At 44.4% G+C, this 22,208-nt stretch overlaps 2 protein-coding genes and 1 long non-coding RNA gene across 12 annotated transcripts; 2 read left to right on the plus strand and 1 right to left on the minus strand.

Moving 5' to 3' along the window:
* Positions 1 to 33: 33 nt before the first annotated feature.
* atxn2l (ataxin 2-like) lies at positions 34 to 8,993 on the plus strand. Of its 2 annotated transcripts, none has more exons than XM_088283722.1 (23): positions 34 to 770; positions 1,667 to 1,706; positions 2,104 to 2,160; positions 2,250 to 2,321; positions 2,404 to 2,560; positions 2,784 to 2,905; positions 3,092 to 3,183; positions 3,407 to 3,643; positions 3,726 to 4,177; positions 4,756 to 4,842; positions 4,936 to 5,049; positions 5,137 to 5,217; positions 5,293 to 5,354; positions 5,481 to 5,818; positions 5,898 to 5,967; positions 6,045 to 6,179; positions 6,270 to 6,333; positions 6,430 to 6,611; positions 6,693 to 6,834; positions 6,916 to 7,025; positions 7,492 to 7,671; positions 7,740 to 7,911; positions 8,301 to 8,993. In XM_088283722.1, exons 1-23 carry the CDS (start codon positions 649 to 651, stop codon positions 8,348 to 8,350), a joined length of 3,138 nt encoding a protein of 1,045 aa, XP_088139848.1. In that variant the 5' UTR covers positions 34 to 648; the 3' UTR covers positions 8,351 to 8,993. The 2 variants fall into 2 exon arrangements, with proteins under 2 accessions (XP_088139848.1, XP_088139849.1); XM_088283723.1 differs by lacking the exon at positions 34 to 770 and adding an exon at positions 843 to 1,165.
* A 51-nt stretch (positions 8,994 to 9,044) lies between these two features.
* Positions 9,045 to 21,905, minus strand: adprh (ADP-ribosylarginine hydrolase). Of its 7 annotated transcripts, XM_088284826.1 has the most exons (17): positions 21,811 to 21,905; positions 21,018 to 21,132; positions 20,821 to 20,929; positions 20,202 to 20,300; positions 19,863 to 19,968; positions 18,511 to 18,672; positions 18,230 to 18,383; positions 17,954 to 18,111; positions 17,660 to 17,878; positions 17,490 to 17,598; positions 17,123 to 17,400; positions 16,844 to 17,035; positions 16,620 to 16,758; positions 16,306 to 16,505; positions 12,879 to 13,103; positions 12,432 to 12,770; positions 11,553 to 11,702 (listed from the first exon to the last, which is right to left on the minus strand). In XM_088284826.1, coding segments are annotated over exons 1-17 (2,613 nt in total). In that variant the 5' UTR covers positions 21,819 to 21,905; the 3' UTR covers positions 11,553 to 11,701. The 7 variants fall into 7 exon arrangements, with proteins under 7 accessions (XP_088140957.1, XP_088140952.1, XP_088140953.1 ...); XM_088284827.1 differs by lacking the exon at positions 11,553 to 11,702 and having other exon boundaries at positions 12,076 to 12,770; positions 17,969 to 18,111; XM_088284828.1 differs by lacking the exon at positions 11,553 to 11,702 and having other exon boundaries at positions 12,076 to 12,770; positions 17,490 to 17,574.
* Positions 10,581 to 16,574, plus strand: LOC148317689 (uncharacterized). 3 transcript variants are annotated; one of them, XR_015840060.1, is made up of 4 exons: positions 10,581 to 10,823; positions 11,088 to 11,189; positions 12,913 to 13,136; positions 16,274 to 16,574. It is a non-coding gene; the product is annotated as an uncharacterized LOC148317689 (long non-coding RNA). The 3 variants fall into 3 exon arrangements; XR_015840061.1 differs by lacking the exon at positions 16,274 to 16,574 and adding an exon at positions 16,231 to 16,244; XR_015840059.1 differs by lacking the exon at positions 16,274 to 16,574 and having other exon boundaries at positions 12,913 to 14,122.
* Positions 21,906 to 22,208: the final 303 nt, after the last annotated feature.

Here is a 22,208-nt window from a genome sequence, read left to right on the forward strand (position 1 = left end):
TCTGATTCAATCAATCCTTCAGCGTGCGCGCGAATGCAACGCTGAAGGTGCACGCGCACGTCGAAACCCCTCCCCCCGCGTTTCCCAGTTGGCCGCGCGCGGATCGAGTCAAGTGAACCAACCGAGAGGTGGTGCTGACCGTCCGCTGCAGGTTTTCTCTACGAAACCTGAATTATTTCACTTTCGGAAGCTACTGACAAGCAAAAATTGGGAGGTTTCGCCGGTGCCGGAGTCAAGGTGACGCGGTAGAAGGAAAGAAAGTAAAACGCGGAGTGAAAGCGCCTGACTGCCGCTTGAGGATCAAAGCTAATGCTTAGCCACCTAGCCGTTGCTAAATAATTACACGAAAACTCGTGTAAGTTGAACCCTCGTTTGCTTTGTCATAACCGCTGATATCACAAAGTGCATGTTCGGGGAAACATTTTGAGGGTGCACGCCACATTTGGTTGAAATAGCGGGGGGGGTTGCCTGCACATTTTAGGCCACAAGCGACTGGTATTTGCTTAGCAAGATTAGCTACCATAGCCGGTACTTGCTGAGGTGACACCGGCTCAACTGCTAAAGGTAGTTTACACCCGAAGCTACTTCTCGTCGGGCGGTTTAGTTTCGATACTTTTGGTACTGTCCGAGGCCCCGTGCTTCTTCGCCATGCTGAAACAACAGCAGCCCAACTCCGCCGGGAGAAAAGCGTCAAATGGTACCACGGGCCCCGCCGGTATGTCTTCTCCAGTCAGCGGCAGCAGCAGCGGCAACAGGACGCCCGCCGGGAGGTGAGTGAGCCCGGCTACACGCGTCAGGAAACTCCGCGGTCGGCCCCTTGCGACTAAGGCCTACCGGTTTTAAAGCTCAGGGTTGCTCAATGGGGCGCGTCTCAGGCAAAGAGCTTCTCTCCCGACCAATCCATTTAGTTTCTGTAAGATTGACCGGTGGCTTGAGCCAATCGGATTGCTCGAACGGGACCCGAAACGACGTGAAGGGGCGGGTTGAACATTGGGGAAACCATTAAGTAGCAAATCATCATACAGGTGAAAGAAAGTTTATCTGGTCGGTCAAGACCCAGAAAGCGGACGCAGCACGGCGGAAAACAAAAATTTGTTTGCGGCGGTTACTTCAATGTGACTCGTTCAATGAATCCTATTTGAAGAGATTTAATGGCTAACGCAAGGTCAGTCTTGTTCGGTTGTCGCTCTTGCGGATGTGGTGGGTTTTGTTTTGGTCCGATTGGCCTCAGCCTTTGTTTTGTAACCGTGTGTGTTTCTTGGCTGCGTTGCAACCTTATTGAGCAAGCCCCATTTATCTGGTTGGGATTGAACGTAAACATTGCGCTTTGTCCTCTCGTCGTTTATGTTTCGGGCCATTTTTTTGGTTTTTGTTGCTTTTGTGCTCGATGAGGTTGGTTTGGAATCTAAACAACATATTTATGAGCACATTAGACCTGTTCGGGGGGAATTTCGTGCCCGCCATTGTCCGTTGTTGAAACGGTTATATTAAATATAACTGTTACATTTATTTTATATTTCAAATGACTTGCATCGAAAATGTCATGAAGCATGCATTGCCTTGGATGGTGAATTTCTGTGGATATGCCGATTTGTAAAACTGATTTTGAACTGATTTGATGAAGTGTCTTGACCATGCTTAAATATCTTTTTTTGTTCTTCCACAGGAATCGAGCTACTGCAAAACCATCATTCCAGTCTTCTCCCGTGAGTATCGAGGCAAAGCACATCTCGCCAGCAAACATAAGCAAAAATGTAAACATTTTTACACAATGCTAATAGAGTAATGACAGAACTGGTGGTGACTCATCTAAAACACATTTAGCAGACTACTGCAGACCGCTGTTGATAAAAGAGCACCAAAGATTTAAACCTTGACTCTTGCTTAGCTGAATGAGCAATTGTGGCTTTGCAAGATTCTGTTGCTTCGCTCCCTCCTTTCACCTCACTTCACCTGATATGATTACGGTGGTTTGAGATTTTCTGTTGATGAGAGCAGAGTAAAGCCTGCGTCCCAAGCAAATGGATACATATTTTATCGGGTCATGTCAGGACAGTGTTGCCGGAGTTTTGATGGATACTTTTTGTCTTGTCCTTTGTCCAGGTTTTCGAGGGTGTGTACAACAATGCTCGAATGCTTCATTTCCTCACAGCTGTTGTGGTGAGTTTTCATAGCTGATTGTCCGTCTTCTTCCAGTGGTGTTATCAAGTTCCTTGGTAATTACAATGTCCCAATCTTATCTCCTTCAGGGTTCCACTTGCGATATAAGGGTGAAGAATGGGAGTATGTTTGAAGGCATCTTTAAAACACTTAGTTCCCGGGTAAGGCTGCTCCTTCCGTTGACATTAATTTTACTTGAAACAATCATGTGTGAGATGTACTGCGATCCGTCAATGTTTTTAGTGTGAGTTGGCCGTGGATGCCGTGCACAAACGAGAGGAGGAGGGCTCGACATCAGCGCCGCCGCGCAGGGAAGACATCACCGACACCATGATCTTCAGCCCTTCCGATCTGGTTACGATGATATGCAGAGATGTAGACCTCAACTATGCCACCAGAGGTACGCGCGCCAGTGATTTATTTATTTTTTTATTTTACTCTTACATTTGTGTTTGATTCACGGTCAATGGTTTACCCATCTCTATGTAAACATTGATGAATGAAAGTGCACAGTGCAACTCCAGATTATTTTACCAACTGTGATTTTGCAGTGTGTTGCTTTACAAAATGAGCAAGTTTTCAATTGCTGCGTTGAATAAAGCCTTGCCTTGAATTTTATGCAGATACGTTCACTGACACCGCCATCAGTTCCACGCGTGTCAACGGCGAACATAAAGAGAAGGTGTTGCAGCGATGGGAGGGCGGCGATAGCAACGGCGAGAGTTACAATCTGGATGCGGATGCAGTAAGTTCCTCGCAGCATGAGCCGTTTAGCCTCAAATGTTGTCGGTTGATTCTGCCATGAGTGATCTCTCCTAAAAACTATTTCAGTGCATTGACATTTAGATTGAGATCACATTTTACACTACTCCTCAAAGCCGTGTTTTGATCATTTTTTTGTTGAATAAAATTTGTTGTTTTTTCCCCTTAGTCCAATGGCTGGGACGCCAACGAGATGTTCCGCTACAATGAAGTGAAATATGGCATCACGTCAACATATGATTCCAGCCTTTCTATGTATACGTAAGTTTCTGTTGGAGTCTTTGTGTTAACCTTGCTAACCAACCACCGAAAAATGCTTTCATTTGATTACCTCACGCATTTCCTTGCGTTTCTGTGGAGACTGTGAACCACTGAAGCGTGTCTAGCGACCAAAGCAGAAAACTTTTGTCATCTCTTGCAATGTGCATTTTCAAGATGGAATAAGTAGAACTAAAAACTGCCCCCCCCCCTCTTGCCCACCTAGCGTGCCACTGGAGAGAGGCACCTCCGAAGTGTACCGACAGCGGGAGGCCCGCGCCACTCGGCTGGCCAGCGAGATCGAGTCCAGCCCGCAGTACCGCCACCGCGTCGGCCTGGAGAACGACGAGGGTAAAAGTGAGGAGGACAAGTACAGCGCCGTGGTGCGCGACGTCACCGATCGCGACAGGGGCCACGAGAGCCCCCGCGAACGTGAAAGGGGCCGAGATAGCCCCGGGGCCAGGTAAGAGCCGTCAAGTCGACGCAGCGTAGACAAACTAATCAAGGTCATGTTGACAGTTGGACTCTTGTATTTTGTTGTTCAGAGAGGGCAAGTACATTCCTTTACCTCAACGGCAAAGGGAGATGAACCGGGATCGAGCCGAGAGAGGTCCCGGCGGTCCTCCGCCTCACAGTCGTCTTAGTGGGGGTTATCGTTCCACCCCTCCGTCGTCCTCTTCCTCATCTCCTAGACCCCCGCTACCCTCGGCCGGCGGCCCCCAAACTGGCGTCTCACCATCTGAGCGAAGCAGCCCCCTGTCGGGCCGAGGCGGCGCCTATGTGCCCCATCACCCGCAGGGCAGCCCCAGCCCGGGTCCCGGTTCTGGTCCCGGCAGTCCGTACACACCCGCTTCTCCGGGGGCAGCGCCCACCTCGGCAGCCTCCCTCTCTGCCGCCCCTTCCCCGACCAGCCCGCCTGCCCCCCATGGACACTCGGTCCCACATTCCCACTCCCTGCCACACTCCCTGTCAGAATCTGGCAGACCTGTTAATGGAGGTAAAGCTCCGTTTGTTTGTTTTTATTTGTGTGATTTTAAGGTCTCTTAATATCCCCCACAGAGTTGTATATTAATATTTTTGTTTTGACGTCATGGCCTCCTGTTCAAGATAACGAGGCGGATAGTTTAGCATTTTGGGGTGGCCGTAGCATTGTCTTACTCGGATATTTCCGCCCCCACACTGGCCAGCAGCCAAATTCCATATGCGCTTTCCGAACCAAAACGGGTAATCTGTAATAAACTGACATGTTTTAAGTTGCTGTTACATAAGAATCATGCGGTACGTCCACTGAATCAGAACTCGACATGGATTTGCCACATTTTGTTTTTCTTATGTAACTGAATTATTTTTATCCAGCGGGGGCGTTATTGTGGGAAATGATACTATTTTAATTGTAAATAGTTTCTTTGTGTCTTAAAAAAGCTCTGTCAAAAACTCATTATGATTAGTCATGATAGTTACCGGGGGCGCCACACTCCCGGGTGATTTGTGTGTGGCAAAACAACCGCCACTTTTCACACCATATCAGCATGTCGCTCATTCAATTGAAAGAAAATGGGGCATTTGTCTTTCCAGTTGCTGCCAGGACTTCTCCCAAAGCTCAAAGACCTCCACAGTCGAGCAGAACTGTCCGCACTCCAAACGCACATGCTCAGTCCACTGGTACAAGCTCCTCCCATTTGAATACGTCAGCTGCTCTCCAAGATAGTTTTCTCCTTTTTACGTCTACTGAGGAGTCTGATTCTGTCTTTGCAGCCGCTCGCTCGCCGAAATCCGGCTCTTCCCAGGACACGCCTTATTTGGACACGTCGTCCATCTCTTTGTCTGCGCAGAAGACGTCAGGCCCCGCCCCTCTCTTCCCCGTGGATGGTGCAGTCAATATTACTTCCTGTTCACCTTTAATCGTTGAAAAATGGAGATTAAGGCGACTCATTACGTTGTCGTTTCTTTTACCAGTGAATGAGATCCTTTGCGCCGCCGCAAAAGAACGCTCGGCCGAGAGCCCTGGCAGCACGGAGGAGAGCAAGAGCTGCAAAGGTGAGAACGTGACAAGCTGACATTAAGCCACAACGCCACAGTTTCCTAAAAGCATGTGTTCATTATCCACGCAAGCTCCTTCAGTTCAACAGAGGTCGCAAATCGAGGAACTGCGGAAGTTTGGCAAGGAATTTCGGGTGAGTGTTTGCTTTCTTTTCAATGAAATAGGAAAGTAGCAGTACGGTGTCTATTTGTACGCCGAGGATGCTTCATTACAATTATTTGCCTTTTATTCAATGTGGACCTTTCGGTTTTCCTTTTAGCTCCAGCCAAGCGGAGGCAGCTCCAGCTCTCCCAGCTCCCCCGCCGCACCGACTCCTCCTGCGCTCGGCGATGTCGCGGCGCAGGGCGCCAAACCTTCCCCGTCAGACGCTCACGCCGCTTCCGAGCCCAAATTGCAGCCCGCTGCTCCCAGCCCGGCCCATCCTCAGCCGTCGTCGCTCCCGTCCGATGAACCCTCCAAGGAGGCGGGCACGCCGGGTGCCCCCAACTCGGTTGCCGCGGGGGCCATTTCGGACCGGCAGTCACCAGCTGCCCCTCAGCCGCCCAGGACCCCGGGAAGTGAGGAGGGCACGTCAGAGTGCACGGAGGGTGTGGCCGAGTAAGTTGAAATAATGATGGACTATTTGATGTCTCTGCAACGAGAACCATTTTAATTCCTTTGCTTTGTCTTCGTTTAGCCAAGTGAAGAAATCCACCTTAAACCCCAACGCTAAAGAATTCAATCCAATCAAACCTCAGATGCCAATGGTGAGCCTTTAGCTTCTCAAGTAGTATCATGTGCTCACGTGGCATATTTCTTTGTGACCTATTGCCTTGATGTGCAGACAAAGCCCAACACGGCGCCCACCCCACCTCGGCCCACTCCACCGAGCCCCGTAGTCATTCAGCACCCTGGCGGGCAGGGTCCACTCTACAACACCCCCTATCTGTCCTACGTGTCACAGATTCACTCTGTACAGGTACACAAGCAGAGACCGTTCCAAAAATAACAATTTCAGATTTTTCTGATATTGTCAGGAAAAACAAATCCTTGCCTTTTCATTTTCTAGACCCCACAAATGTACCAGTACACTATGTCTGCGGTCGGCCAGGGAAAATACCCCAGGACCAAAGGTAATGCACAAAACGACTGTACGTCGAAGTTGAAACGCAATCTTATAGCGACCGCCATATGTCCTCAATTAAAACTTGCGGACCGTTGCATTTCAGGCTCTGTGGTGGCACCGCGCTCGGACCACGGCGCCTCGGCGCCCCCCATGCTGCAAGCGGCGGCCTCGGCCGCCGGCGCCCCCCTGGTTGCATCCCCTTACCCTCAGTCCTACCTTCAGTACAACCCGCAGCAGTATGGCCAGCAGCAGGTCATCCAGGCCATGTCACCCTACCCTGGACAGGTCGGAAACGGCGCCTAAGTGTTTGTGTCTCGCCTCGATAGTTTAAATAATGTCCCTCTTCTTTCTCTGCTTGTCGTTCAGCCTATGTACTCCATGCTACAAGGGGGGGCGAGGATGATAGGGCAAGGCGGGGGTCCTCACCCACAAGCCCTTGGACCTCCAGGAGGGCCACAATTCCAGACACAGGGGGACGGCCCACAGGGACCCCAGCAGGGCATCTATGGTGCGAATCAAAGTTTCTTTTTTTATAAATTGTTCTTGAACGTGGAAAGCAGCAATAGTGTGGATTGTGTTTTGTCTGCAGCGCCACAGTCCTTCTCCCACCACTCAGGGGCAGTACATCAGCCGCAGCCATCCAGTACCCCAACGGGCAATCAGCCTCCACCCCAGCATGCTGCGCCCAGCCCCGGACAGGTGAGAACACCCCAAAACACTTTGCAGGGTGTCTACAATTTAATATATTTTTTTTTTTTTCAACAAACGCAAATGAATAGACGCATCTTAGCTGAATAGCACAAACGCCCAAGCCCCTTTTTTGAATATTTTCAAGAATGAAGGAAACGTGTAACAAATTGGAAAAACAAAAAAAGGGCTCGATTCATCTTGTGCAGATTAGCATGATCAAGATGACTTCAAATCTACACGGACATAAAAAAAAATACAACAAAAGCACATTGCCGTTGTTTTGTATTTACTTTCAACGACTGACACCCACGTCACTCACCGAGCAAGGCCTGCTGATTCTGGCACATCTGAAGCATAAGCGATAATACTGCTGCTTGTCCGAAGAAAGCGTGTCATGAATGTGATGATCTTCGTGTCATGTGGATGCTCAAGTTGACAGCTGTAACAATGACCGAATGCTGCTGTTTGCTTCCAGAACGCCCAGTCAGGCCCACAGCCTCAGTCCCTGTACCACTCAGGTCCATTGTCCGCACCCACGCCACCCAACATGCCGCCTGGCCACACGTCCCCACAGGGCTCCTACCCCATTCAGGGCTACAGCATCCACGGCCACCAGGGCATCCCACCCACGTACCCTCTGGGACAGTTGGCGCAGGTAGGAACCCGGCGCATTACTTTTCGACTCTCTTTTGCAATGTCAAAACGTGACTTTGTCTCGGTCAGGCGCATGTCCAAGGAGCCATGTCAGGCCCCCACCACTCGGGGAGCCACGGTCAACCCCAGTTGGTGATGCTGCAGCCTCCCCCGCAGCAGGGGCCCGGCTCTGTGCCCCAGCACCCGCAGCACGGACCGCAGCAAGGGACACACCAACACTTTTACATAGGGCATCCGCAAGGTAGGAGAACACGGTGATCCGCCGCACCCTTGAAAGTGAAATGTCCTTAGATGGTGCCCATAGCGTGATTTAAAAGTAGTGCTTTGGCACCATCTTGTGGCATCTGCAATTATAAATCTTTTCCTTTTCCGGTGAGTCAATGACTCCAGAATTTTCGTTATTTGACGGAGGAGGAGCTAAATTGAGCTTGCCCTGTCAGTGGAAGTTATGGAAAGTATTTGCTGCATAGACGTGCACACTTCCAGGGCATTACAAAAAAGAAATCTGTGTGACATAAATTTTCATAGTTGGTTTTACTTTCACGATTCAAACGGCGCCGATTAATCTATTTGCACCAGGCGTTAATGTAGTTTGGCCGTTCAGTAAAATTGTTCTTTTGGCACTGACAGCAATGCAGGTACAGACACACCCGGCCTCCTTCCATCCACCTGGAAACTAAACTTCTCTGTCCTAAAAATGTTCCTGGGATTGAGCGCCGACATCCCTGCGGCCTGCCGGATGACGATTCGACAGAACGTCCAAAAACCAGACTGACAGCGCAGCGCGGCGGCGGGGAAGGACAAACTCTCATAGCACCTTCTTGTTTTACTTCTTTTCTTCTGCTGTTATTGTTCATTGGCCCCGGAAGTGAAGGAGGTTTTTTTTTCTTCTTCTTTTTAATCCAAACGGATGAAGATGGTGAGACGACGACGAGCGCAGCGTCGAACCAGCGTTCAAATCCTGCGCTCCTCTTCAACTTCTTCCTTGTGTTCAGTGGCAACAAGTACCTTGCTGGCTTGGACCAGTCAGAGGACAAATGGTTTCATTTTCCAGCGAAGTGTTTTTGGCCTCGTCGGCTGCGTTGGCTTTTTGAGAGACACACACAAACGGGATGAATACTTACTGCATGACAGGAGGCATTTGAAGAGGATGGGATTTTAAACAAATCATTTCTTTTAACTAGCCCGGTTGTTTAAAAAAAAAAATCAACCTCTGACCGTTCTTCTCTTCTTTAGGTAAATAAAATATATAAAAAATGGACAAGACAAAAAAAACTTTAAAAAGAAAATGACCAAAAAATAAAGTTTTCAACTTAACTACAATATGTGGTGCTATTTTATTTTCTTTATCAGTTGCAAAAGCCCAGTCACATGTATTTGAAAGCTTACGATTCATTTATTAATTCTATATCATTTGAGGTCCATGTACTAGTATTCTCTTTGACCTCACGAGTAAGACAAATTGACATATGAGCAGAACTGATTTAATGATACCGAGTTTTATCAAAAATTCAGCTTTATACATGGTGACTTAATGGTAAACTTTTTTCCCCTCCTGTATAACATTCCTGCATACTAGTGAGACAACTGACATACTAGTAGGACAACTACAAGATGGAATTTTTAGTGCGCTCAACTGTTTTGTCATGTACTAAACGTATATTAACCTTTGCGGGGTTATTTAAAACGGCCACTAGGGGGAGCCTTGATACGGCAGCAAGCACGCTGTAGCAACATCACGTGACAGCCGATGTCCTTGTAGCGGCCACTCTGTGGGTCAGTGGGACATGCTGTCCCCTCGGGCGAGTGCGACACCAAACACTTCGACTCAGCGACAGCTCAGCTCTGCTCGTCCTGTCCCGCGTCAACACGTCGTGCGCGTGGCCTACTTTCCCCTTGCCACGCGCACGCGCCCGCGGCGGCTGCGGTCAGTACGCCAGTGAGTAGAGCCGCTCAGCGCTGCGCTCCAGTCGCTGGCGGTACTCCAGGTTGCTGTAGTTGGACTCGGGGACGCCCCGGGTGCCATGGAGGAGACCCCAACAGCAGCAGGCGATCACGGCTGTGCTGTCGCTGTCGCCTGAACACAACGCGGAAGAAAAAATTGTCACGCACTGTTTCGTTGCCTTTCGGGTGAACATCGAGCCAATCCCTGGTGACGACCGGCAGGGAGCATTACGTCAATTTCAGGGCATGTATATCCCAAATCATGTTATGGTCAATGGCGAATCTCAATTGGTGTGAGTGAAAGGCTCATTTTTCAGCAAGTGTGCTGTGGGATTTGCTGGCGACCATTCCTGGGTGTATGTCGCCTCTCACCCAAAGTCATCAGGGATTGGCTCCCATGAAGATGGATAAAGAAAGCATCCCCTTAATGACTAAGAGTATTAGGACTCTACAAACTAATATGTTTAATAAAGCCGGAACAATTATTCAATTATTGAAGTGTGCACCTCCGTGGAAGGCGGCCCTGCTCAGGAGGTCGTCCCAGTCGTCTCCAGCGGCGAGCAGTGCGTCGAGCGCGATCATCGGAGCGTCGTGGCCGCTGCGACCAGCCCACCCAGCCAGACTGAACGTCTTGTACTCCTGGTCTCTCTCGGTCGGCCCGTACGAGTCCGGCCAGATGACCGGACCCACGCCATTCGAGATGCCCCTCGTATCCAGGTACCTGCGAGTAAAAAAAAAAAAAATGCTTGGATGGTACTCGAACATTGTACTAGTAACATGTCGAAGTTATTCTCCTAGTGTGCAGACACGCCATACAGTAGTGGGGGAAATTAACGTATTCGTAAAGGTTATTTTGACTGGTAAATATGTGTGACCGTACTTATAGGTTAAAAACGAAAAAAAAAAAAAAAAAAAAACTTTTACCCGGCGTATCGGCCCTTTAAATTTACGTCATCAAAAGTTGCGCGCAAACCGACCGGTGACAGGTGCGCATGGCTGTGATTTGGTTTGAATTTGTTTTTTGTAATAGCTTGTAGTTAATCGCTTTTAGTCGTTTCAAACAATACCAACATGCCAAGCAGTTATGAGTGCAAACCGGTTGGGAAAGGAGTTAATATTTTTCCTCAATTAAAAGAAGAAACAGCGGAGGCGCCTTAATAAGCCACCAACGAGGACTTCATCGTTTGCTGTGCTGCTTTCATGTTTCTTGTAAGTTATCGTAGCCATTTAGTTAAACTCAACCTCCATGTTTTGAAATGTTTGTAAATGCTCAGGAATTGTGAAAAAAATGTTGTTTGCTACTAGTGCCAGCTGCCACCCCCTACGCAAATCTTTGGCACCCCCAATGAATCTAAACCCGAAATTAAATATTTTATTGCAAATGTTCCTTATCATCGCTGTCCTTTGACAATGACAAGGTGTGACTAACGGCAAGCTTCGCGTTCCATTAACACCTGCTTATCCTTTTAATAGTAATTGCGAGGAGGGTGGTTCCGACTTTTAGTTCAACTTCAGCGCTGTGCACGCTCAAGACGGTGATGGACCAAGTGGGATGAACGCCACCAAGGACAAACAGTAAGTAATAATGATGTGTAATATAATTATAAAACAAATTAGAGCTATTCAAAAAATGTAACGGTATGAATATCATATTTGTATTTATATTATGGGGAAAATGTTTTTTTTATTTATTTATTTTTTATATATAGCATTCAGCTAAAAGTACAGTACGTTCAAACATATTTCCCGGTAGTTTACTCCACTTTGACAATTCCATGCTTCTATAAGAAGCTGCCAATTTTGGCAACGCGCGCCTCATACCATTGCCACTTATCGCAGAAGTAGTTCCAGTCGCGCTCCGTCTCTTCCACGGCGTAGCCCCGAGCCTGAACGAAGTTCCTGGCAATGGGGCAGGCCTCGTTGAGCAGGCCCACACCCCACGTGGCCAGAGGTCGTCGCTGCGCAGCGTACGCGGTGAAAAGTGCAGAGGTCACAGCTCCCAGGAAACCGGTGGGGTGAGGGTGGGTCATTCTGCCTGTTTCCACGGCAACCGCCACCAAGGACAACAGCTGGTCGGGCTTCGGGTACCTGGACAGAATCAGTCATTGCCGTGGGCAAAATGGAAAGATGGGCCAAGCAGATTTGTAGATGTGGGAAAGATACATTCTTGCATTTAACTCTCACATGCGCAATTCATGAGATATTAAAATAAAAATATTTGGATTTTATGCGCTTTGTATAAAATGTGTTTGTGTGTGCGCGCTGGGAACGTGCTAGAAAAAAGTAAGACGTTTTAAATCGGTCTTAAAAAGTATTTTTTGGGACACTTCAGCATCGCTGATTAAAATTTGCTGTTGACATTTTGTCCATCCATTTTAATTAAAAGATATTCACGGTTTGGAAAAAAAAAAAGTGAAATATTTTAAATTGTATTAAAACAAAAACCATCTTAAATGCATACTTGAATGTATAAATGTTTATTTCACAAACTTATTAAAATGTTACAAGTTACTTTAGAAATGTAAAATTATTATAATTTTTTTGCAAGTTATATTTATAGCGCTGTTACCCATCTGTGCGGTTCTGGGTTCAAACTTAGCAGTAAATTTTTCCGCCAATCTGTCATCATCACTCCGTCATCGTTATTGTAAGTGCAATTCCATCATTGCTAAATCTCAGGTCCAGTTTTAATGTCGCTATTTAAGGACTGTCAGTAAAAAACGGCTTACAAGGGTAATGGCACACAATTTTATTAATTTAAGATCAGTTTGGACCACTTTAAATAATATAAAAAACATATATATATATATAATTTACTACTGCTCCTCCTCCACAAACTGCCCCTGGTAGCTGGGGTACCCCAACAGGGACATGTTCCCTTTGAGGAACACCAGCTTCTGGAATTTGTGGCTGGCCAGGGCGGCCCTCTTGTGCCTGAGGATGCCGCCGGCGATGGAGAACATCCTTTCCACTGCAGCCGAGCTCGGGAGCGGAGTGTTGTACTTGATAAACAAGTCGACCCACGCCTCTCTGTGCTCCTTGGGGAACAGGGCCCAAGAGAGGGCTTCCCGCCGGGGTTTCCAGTCCTGTATGCTGGCCCTCAACACCCGGTCCAAATCTTGGCCGGACGCTTCCTGCTCAGTGCCAAACAGTTCGCTGTAAGCACCATTAGAAGAAGACAATTAATAGAAAGGTTTAATAAAAAAATAAGAGGAATAGACAATATCTATGTTTGAAGTTTTGAATCTAAACCTGAATCCTTACTTGAAAACCATGTCTTGGTGGCTCTTCACGTCAGGCTGGGCCCGGATCTCCTGCTGCTCCTGCCGCTCCTCCTCAGGCTGCACCATGGCCTTCAGCTCTCTTAGGATCCGACCCTTGACGGCGTCGGCCTGGTCCGGGACGATCCTCGTCAGGACGGCTGGGGTGAAGGACGGGTGCAAGGCAGAGGCCATAAGCAGGTCTTGGTCCTCAAAGAGGGCGCCAAACCTGCGAGTGAATCGACAATCTTAGTTTCAAAAGGTGCAAACAAAGTTGTCAACGGTTTAGGAGGCCGCACGATATTGGAAAAATATGCATTATAGATATTGACTATGGTGAGATTTCACAAGTACCTAAAGAATTGGCATTTTTAGTATCTAATGAAACAAGTGCATGGTTAATATATGCAAGCTCAATGTGTTCTTAAATGTTTAATTGTAATTCCTCCAGGTACTGTCCAAATTCAGAGAACGTCAAACAATTCCATAAGAAAATGATTCCATGTGTGCATGCGCGCCCTAACCCTAATCCTAGTTATTTATTTATTTTTTTTAAAAGACGACCATGCTTAGCAAGGAGTTTTATTTTAAAAAATACGGCCATGTATAGTAAGGCTTTTAAAAAAAAAAAAAAAAGACCATGTATGAAATGTTTTTTTTGGGGGGAAAAAAACAACCCCCCCAAAAAAACAACAACCATGTATAGTAAAGCTTTAAAAAAAAAAAAAGTAAGGCTTTAGTAAAGCTTTAGAAAAAAAAACAAAAACGACAGTGTATAGTAAAGCTTTAAAAAAAAGCATATAGAAATGTTTTTTTGGGGGAAAAAAAGTGTATAGTAAAGCTTTATAAAAACAAGACAGTGTATAGTAAGGCTTAAAAAAAAGTGATAAGAAATGTTTAAAAAAAAAAAAAAAACACAGTGTATAGTAAAGCTGAAAAAAAAGTGTATAGAAATGTTTAAAAAAAAAAAAAAAAAAAAAAGAAATGAACGCATATAAGCTAAATAAAAAACGTGAACAGAAATGTTTTTTTTTTTTGGAAAAAAAAGTGTGTAATAAAGCTTTATAAAAAAAGACCATGTATAGTAAGGCTTAAAATAAAAAGTGTATAGAAATGTTTTTTTTGGGGGGAAAAAAAGTGTATAGTAAAGCTATATAAAAAGACAGTGTATAGTAAGGCTTAAAAAAGTGTATAGAAATGTTTTTTTTTGAAAAAAATAAATAAATAAATGACCGCGTATAATAAAGTTAAAAAAAACAAACAAAAAAACGTGAACAGAAATGTTTAAAAAAAAAAAAAAAAAAAAGACTGTGTATAGTAAAGCTTAAAAAAAAAGACCATGTATAGTAAGGCTTAAAAAAAACAAAAAAAACGACGGTGTATAGTAAAGCTTTATAAATAAATAAATAAATAAATAAATAAAAAACGGCCGTGTATAGTAAAGCTTTAGAAAAAACAACAAAAAAACGACAGTGTGTAATAAAGCTTTAAAAAAAAAGTGTATAGAAATGTTTTTTTTTTTGGGAAAAAAAAGTGTATAGTAAAGCTTTATAAAAACAAGACAGTGTATAGTAAGGCTTAAAAAAAAAGTGATAAGAAATGTTTAAAAAAAAAAAAAACACAGTGTATAGTAAGGCTTTAAAAAAAAAAGTGTATAGAAATGTTTTTTTTTTTGGAAAAAAAAAGTGTGTAATAAAGCTTTATAAAAAAAGGTCATGTAAAGTAAGGCTTAAAAAAAAGTGTATAGAAATGTTTTTTAAAAAAAAAATGAACGCATATAAGCTAAATAAAAAACGTGAACAGAAATGGGGTTTTTTTTGGAAAAAAAAAGTGTGTAATCAAGCTTTATAAAAAAAGACCATGTATAGTAAGGCTTAAAATAAAAAGTGTATAGAAATGTTTTTTTTGGGGGGGAAAAAAGTGTATAGTAAGGCTATATAAAAAGACAGTGTATAGTAAGGCTGCCAGGATGGCCGAGTGGTCTAAGGCGCCGCGTTCAGGACCCAGTCTCCCCAGGAGGCCTGGGTTCGAATCTCGAATTTCCCCATTGTGGGACTAATAAAGGGAATATTATTATTATTATTATTAAAAAAGTGTATAAAAATGTTTTTTTTTGAAAAAAAAAAATAAATAAAAAAATGACCGCGTATAATAAAGTTAAAAAAAACAAACAAAAAAACGTGAACAGAAATGTTTAAAAAAAAAAAAAAAAAAGACTGTGTATAGTAAAGCTTAACAAAAAAGACCATGTATAGTAAGGCTTAAAAAAACAAAAAAAAACGACGGTGTATAGTAAAGCTTTATAAAAAAAATAAATAAATAAATAAATAAAAAACGACCGTGTATAGTAAAGCTTTAGAAAAAACAACAAAAAAACGACAGTGTGTAGTAAAGCTTTAAAAAAAAAGTGTATAGAAATGTTTTTTTTTTTTGGGAAAAAAAGTGTATAGTAAAGCTTTATAAAAAAAAGACAGTGTATAGTAAGGCTTAAAAAAAAAGTGATAAGAAATGTTTAAAAAAAAAAAAAAACACCGTGTATAGTAAAGCTGGAAAAAAAAAGACCATGTATAGTAAGGCTTAAAAAAAAGTATATAGAAATGTTTTTTTTTGGGAAAAAAAAAAACCAAACAAAAAAAAAAACACCGTGTATAGTAAGGCTTAAAAAAAAGAGTGTATAGAAATGTTTTTTTGGGGGGAAAAAAAGTGTATAGTAAAGCTATATAAAAAGACAGTGTATACTAAGGCTTAAAAAAAAGTGTATAGAAATATTTTTTTTTTAAAAAAAAATAAATAAATAAAAAAATGACCGCGTATAGTAAAGTTAAAAAAAAAAAAAAAAAAAAAACAGTGGATAGTAAAACTTAAAAAAAAAAGACCATGTATAGTAAGGCTTTAAAAAAAAAAAAGACGGTGTATAGTAAATCTTTAAAAAATCAAAGGCTTTAGTAAAGCTTTAGAAAAAACAACAAAAAAACGACAGTGTGTAGTAAAGCTTTAAAAAAAAAGTGTATAGAAATGTTTTTTTGGGGAAAAAAAAGTGTATAGTAAAGCTTTATAAAAAAAGACCGTGTACAGTAAGGCTTAAAAAAAAAGTGTATAGAAATGTGTTTTTTTTGGGAAAAAAAATATTTAAAAAAAAGTGAACAGAAATGTTTTTTTGGAAAAAACAAACAAAAAAACCAGTGCATAGTAAAGCTTAAAAAAGAAGACCATGTATATAGTAAGGCTTTAAAAAAACAAAAAAAAAAAACAAAAACAACCAAGTATAGTAAGGCTTTCTTTTCTTTTTTTAAACACAACCATGTATGGTAATAAGGCGTTTTTAAAAAAATAAAAAGATGAACATGTATAGTAAGACGACCATGTATATGAAGGCATTTTTTTTTCTTTCTTTTAAAGACGACCATGTATATATATATACACATACACACCTTTTGTCAAAGCCTTTGAGGAGGGACTGGACCAGAGGCTGTGCATACTGCAGCTCACCCCTCCGTTGGTGCTGCAGCAGCCACCTCTTCAAGACCAGCAGCGTTGGGAGGAGGATGCCCATGTAGGCGTTTTCCTCGCCCTGCAGGCTGTCCAGGGTGTCGGCCACAGGACTCATGACATCCCTGTACTCAGTCAGGACCTGAACATTTCAAAAGGAAACTCAGTGCGTGACCGATATGGACACCAGAGGACTGCATTAATAATAAAAAAAAAACTTTTGCCTTAATTAAATGAATGGGATTTGTTTTCATACCTTGATGTCTTGATCCTGAATTGTCGCTCCTGCCTTGCCCATGGGCTGGTGAATTAAGATGTTATTGATGGCCTCCACCTGCTCAGGCAGCGACATCACCTCCAACAGCACCTTCACACTCTCCAAGTAGGAGTTCCACCTACAGAAATAAACCTCAAAGTGTCAGTAGATTATCAAGACAAAGCATCGGCTCTTCGGTCAGATGTAAAATGTTCAAAACTTGCCGAACTGCAACAGGAGTTGTCAGTTTCCTCTTGACGGCCTCCTTGATCTGATTGGCGGCAGCGGGGGTCCGGTTCTGGAGATTCCAGAGGTGCTGGGCCTTTGCGGTTGCCTGGCACCAGGGAGTGTCCCCTTTGCTCCAGCCCGCGAGCTCACTGACGTCAGTGGTCGCCATGAGGTTCAGGATGTGCGCGCTGGAACAAAACAAACGCGTTCACACATTTTTCTCCATTAAGTCTCGACGCCCTTTCAAGTTGAACGCTTGAAAATCTTTTTCTTACCTACAGCAGCGGTGAGGCGGCAGCGTGATCTGGGACTTTGCGTCCAAGTCCTCGTCGTCGAGCTGTCCCTGGACGTCGCCAGGCTGTGCCAGCATCACCTCCTCCTCCTCCTCCTCCTCCTCTTCTTCGTCCTCCTCTTCCGCTTCCCCAAATGTGCTGGCGGCCGCAACGTAGTTTGCGCCGTTGTCTGTGGTGGTCGCTACCACCTTGTCGACAATCCCAAACTCCTGGTGCACCTCATGGATGGCTTTGCCCAAAAGCCGATGGGTCTGGCTGACCTGAGAAAAATATTTGTTCGCTTTGAAATTGTTTCAATCAATAAAGCAAGATATGTTCAAATTCAAACATGATCTCTTTTCCTTTTTACCTTCAACTCCCTGCATGCCAGGGTTGCCTTCTTCCTCTTCAAGCTGGGACGGTCGATCCAGTGCACCGTCATGCCCAGGAAGGCGCTGCGGACAAAGTTGAATCGAGAGCTGCGTATTTCATTTATTATCGCCGTAGAATTCTATGAAAAATAAATATTTGTAGTTTTACCGGTTTTGCACTGTCCAGCTGTCAGCAGTGGTTGCCAGCCACTTCTGCTTGGACAGCAGATTGTTGACCTCCCGCTTGGCCTTGTCCATCAGCTCGTCCAGGTCCCTGGACAGGGTCCGCCTGGACATGAGCTGGAAGTCGGGATTGAGGTAGGCAAACAGCTCTCTGGTGTAAGGGTGCTCACAAAGGCTGGGAGGGGAAAGCGTCTCCACAAACCACCTGCAAATGAAAACGGACAACAAACGAGGAATGAATGAAGCAAAGTTGTTTGTTTTATTTTTTATTTGTCGTCACCTTGTGAACATCTGCCTGGCCTGATCTTGGCTGAACGTGTCGCTGAGAGATTCGTCGGCGGTGAGCCGGCGCTTCTTGGCGGGACGCATGGAGCGCTGGCCACGCCTGCTGTTTCCGGCCAGCGCAGCTGTGAGTGCCGACTTCTTTGCAGGATGTACCTATTTCAACCAAAAAAGAAAGCGGAAAAAAATATTTCTTTATTATCCTTTACAGAATAAATTGTCTAATTTATGGTCGGAAAGTCTTCACGGGTGAAAAATGTGAGTTTTAACTCACAGTTTGATAGTGCGCCCGAAGATGGGCCCTGGAAATTGAGGTGTAGGTCACACCTTTATTTTTGCAGCCAGGCTGCATGCACTTCGCCGAGCCAGTGAGCACTTTTTTCTTGCCCTCGCCTTCGGTTTTCAACAACTTTGAAAAAACATAAAACCTAAAAGAAAATAATTTTTAAAAATATATCAATACATGACCTTGTGAGTGGTGAAATTATTATTTTTTTTCAAAGAAACCAAATTTATTAGGTGACGGGACTCTGGAAAAATGCGCCATTTTCTTACTTTTCGCAGTTCTGAAGGTAGCCTTTGAGCTCCCTGATGGCCTTGGCGTCATCAGACTCCTCCACCTCCTCGAGCTCTCGCGGGAGTCGGTTGTCACGCCGAGACTCGGCATTGAGCGACACGCCGCCGTCACTGTGCTGGCTTTGGTCCATTTCGCTGTCTCTGTCAGCCACAGGAGCGCCGGCTCTGAAGCTCGCGCTACTTAAGTCGACCGACGGCCTATCACTACCAGTAGACACGCCGCTCGCTCATTTTGCCGTTATGGGATGAAGGGAAGTTTTGGCGGCAGTGTGAACATACTAACGCTGCGCGATGATGGAAAGAATAATAATCGCAATTACTTTGAGATTGAAATCACAATGAATGAAGCGATTAATTGGCTTCAAAACTTAACCCCAAAGCAGCCATCGTAGCCTCACGCCGACTCATCCTGGCACGTTGAACTCTTTATACTTTTTGTCAAGTTCAAAATGACTTTTGAACAAAATGAGAATGTCTCTTGCATTTTCATCCTTTCATAGATGAGCACCTTACCTCTTTATCATAAGTTATTGCCCGATCTTTATTTTCTATTTATTTAAGTCTTGGGACTTAACCTGGGACCTTTGCTGTTGTATTTTGTGCAACATCATGCAGAAATTTGAGATGTATAATTAAAAAAGAGGCCTAGGGTCTTTGTATCCTTTCATTTTGACGGAAGTAAAATGTCTTGAATAAAGTAATAACACAGTAAAATAAGAATATGCTAAAATTATAGCAACAAAAAAAAAAAAAATTTAAAAAGGGAGTGATGGAAATAGCGGTTGTTCCTGCTTTGGCCACTAAGGGGCAGTGTGGTGCAGTGCATGTATGAAGTACACAGAAATAAAACAGAAGAATTTGTGATCGAACTATTAATGTTGTTTTTTGACAGTGGGAAGAATTTGTAAGTTGTGTTCTCTTACCTGTGTTTGAGTTTCCACAGCATTTGAGTGTGAATAATTGGTGGAATATCGCTGCTAATTGCCCGTTAGCATTTGAAAGGGACTTGACATTGTCTTTAGCATTAGCAAAGTTGTTAAAACGACGGCAAAAATCAAACACGCAAGTCACATGCTGCATTCAGGTTCCTCTTATGTTGTCGGGAACTTGTAAACGCCGCCCCGTTCTGCACAGTCATCGTTTTTCTTCGATTATAACATTTAATAACGTGTTCGTGAGTAACTGATGGACCTTCCGTTGATAGTGAAGGACTGCCCACCACTCAGAGTATGCATATTTAATGTGAATGACACTGTAATTACACGTCATCCCTTCAGGTTTGGAAGTTGTCCATACTAAACCTGGTCGAACCTTTTTTTTTTTTTTTTTACCTGAGCCCAATGCACATGGATCTCATCGCAGCGCCGCATCCCGTCCCCTCCGAGTTGTACGCAACTCTGTAGCCTCCTTCCTCGCCGGGCCTCAGTTGGGACACTCCTGAAAAGCAATTGAAGCATTTTGCCGTTGACACAATCTGATTCTTAAAACATTTTGATTCAATTCTTAAAACTTTCTTTACAACTTTATGTTCATAGTTTTACTGACAATACTTTCATTTGCACTGAGACCACTTTTTCTTTGGATATACACTCGTTTGATAATTAAGACTTTCTTTTAGGTCAGAGCTTCTTCTCATCATAACTCTTTTTTTGATCTTGACGGCTTTTTACCTTGAATGCTTGAGGGTCCCGGTTTCCTCCCTTCCATGTCTTTCATCCCCTCCACATAGCAAGCGGCCACCTCATGCAGAAGCTCCTCCCCTTTCTTGTCTGTGTCAGGGATAAGACGAGATCTAATTTCAGTTGTGATCCTTGGCATTCAGAAGCAGAATCAAAATCGATTTTTTTTTTGCCAGCTGATCTTCCATTTTTTTGCTGAAAATCTCATCTTGTCACTTGTTTTTGCGCTCAGGGCCAATGCCGGTATAAATTCTTTTCCAAAACACCTGCGAGGAAGCCAGCTAATTGGGTTAAAACGTCAAGCGTACGCCGTGTTACCATTTGCCAACGCACGTGACACAGCTGTGATGTCTGCAGCTTGTTTGCCTTCATCGCCGTAAAGGTCACAGCTGTGCCTCCCATTCGCGCCAATAACGCCACAAAGGGCCGTAAATGCGATTTAACCTTCAGCCTTGATGGGGAGGACGGCTTGTGTCTGCGTGTGTGCGTGGGCGTGTGCGTTCCCGTCTGATGAGGCCGCATCAGGACCACGCAAGCCTATCGCATCAATCCAATCATGGAAAGGACAAGAGAGACAGAAATGTGGAAAATGTGCGATTTGGAAGCTCACCAGAGGCGAGTCCCTCGGCCGTGGCTAAATGCAGGACCGTGTCGTCACTCACGGGCCAATCGGGCAGCTCAACTTTGATGTTCTTCAGCCCGCCCAGTTCCTCCAGCTCCTGTAGAAGAAAGGAGAAGCCAAACTGAAACATGGCGTATTTCCTTGGCTCAATTAAAGTTGGGAAATAGAGGCCCGCTGGATCTGACCTTGTGAATGGCTGGTCCGGACTCATTGTACTCCCACTGCTGGTTCCGGTAGCCCAGAGCATCACCTGCACCACTCAGCACCATGGCCGCCTTGTAGTGCTCCACTGTAACAGTTCTGCAAGCACAAAGTGCACAGATACTCGGTACTTCCATTTTTATCATGCACAAGCACACATGGATTGGACACATGTGACATGTTTATTATTGCAGTTGCGGCAGCACAGAGATCGTTGATTTGCGCATGCGCTGTGCTATTATGGGGAAAACAACAAACGAGAATCAAGCGCTGCAGACGAATCACACAAAATTAGTATAGCATAATTTATAAACGTATTAATGTAATGCAGGCCAAACGCTAACAAGACAGCACATTTTCTTGTGCATGTGCAACTCATTACATGCCATTATACGGGGGAAAGTATTGAGTATTACCATGTAGCCTGTTTTTACTGCAATTGGCAGCTTTACGTTTGCGTAGCCAGTAGTCAAAGAGCTATGGAAAATTTAGTGTCTTCATGTAACATAATATGCATGTTTTTTATAACGTGTGAGAAAATGGAATCCACACAGAAAGCGACTGGACACACACACACACACACACACAAACCTCAGAAGTGTGAGCGAGACATGATAACCGCCTGTTGTACTTAAAACTAAAATAAATATAACGCAGAAAACGCTGACGTTACAATGACCTTAAATTAATGCTCGAACACCTCCTATATGACGAAGTGACGTTACACCGACACCCATCTAGCCAGGCATAAGTCCCACAAAAGCATGGCACACTCACCGGTCCATTGCAAGCGACTTTCTCAGCACCAGAGAGCAAGCAAGGTGGCTGCAAGTCGAGGTTGATAGACCGGAAGTGGTGCTCAAGCTTTTCCTAGTCCCCCGCGAAAACGGAACAGCGGCAATGTACTCCGGGCCTACAAAGTGTTATTTCATACTTCTGGGTCCCCGTTTCATCCGTAAATAAACGAGCATGACGTCAAGAAAATGAAAATTTACGGGCCCCAAAATAAAAAAAGAAACCAACGCGAGACACGTTTGAATGGACTAAAAATGCCGCTTACTTGCCGTCGGGCGGAGTGAAGCCAACGGCGGCCATTTTACGTTGCCAATCGCTAAAACCAGCTATTTTGAATACATTCACGCAAACAAGTCTGGAATGCACTTAGAGCAGTGTTT

Source organism: Idiotropiscis lumnitzeri, chromosome 20, assembly GCF_059441095.1.
Source record: "Idiotropiscis lumnitzeri isolate Australia: NSW breed Sydney's pygmy pipehorse chromosome 20, RoL_Ilum_1.0, whole genome shotgun sequence".
In the NCBI taxonomy this organism is placed as follows: Eukaryota; Metazoa; Chordata; class Actinopteri; order Syngnathiformes; family Syngnathidae; genus Idiotropiscis; species Idiotropiscis lumnitzeri.

What these genes read in the sequence shown, in the direction of transcription:
- atxn2l (XM_088283722.1), top strand. Translation starts at nt 649, where the DNA reads ATGCTGAAACAACAGCAGCCCAACTCCGCCGGGAGAAAAGCGTCAAAT. An exon ending in CATCATTCCAGTCTTCTCCC is followed by an intron (nt 1,707 to 2,103) that starts GTGAGTATCGAG and finishes TCCTTTGTCCAG; the next exon opens with GTTTTCGAGGGTGTGTACAA. An exon ending in CGAGATAGCCCCGGGGCCAG is followed by an intron (nt 3,644 to 3,725) that starts GTAAGAGCCGTC and finishes TTTGTTGTTCAG; the next exon opens with AGAGGGCAAGTACATTCCTT.
- adprh (XM_088284826.1), bottom strand. An exon ending in TACCTTCAGAACTGCGAAAA is followed by an intron (nt 18,384 to 18,510) that starts GTAAGAAAATGG and finishes ATTTTCTTTTAG; the next exon opens with GTTTTATGTTTTTTCAAAGT. An exon ending in AGCTGGACAGTGCAAAACCG is followed by an intron (nt 17,599 to 17,659) that starts GTAAAACTACAA and finishes TGAAATACGCAG; the next exon opens with CTCTCGATTCAACTTTGTCC.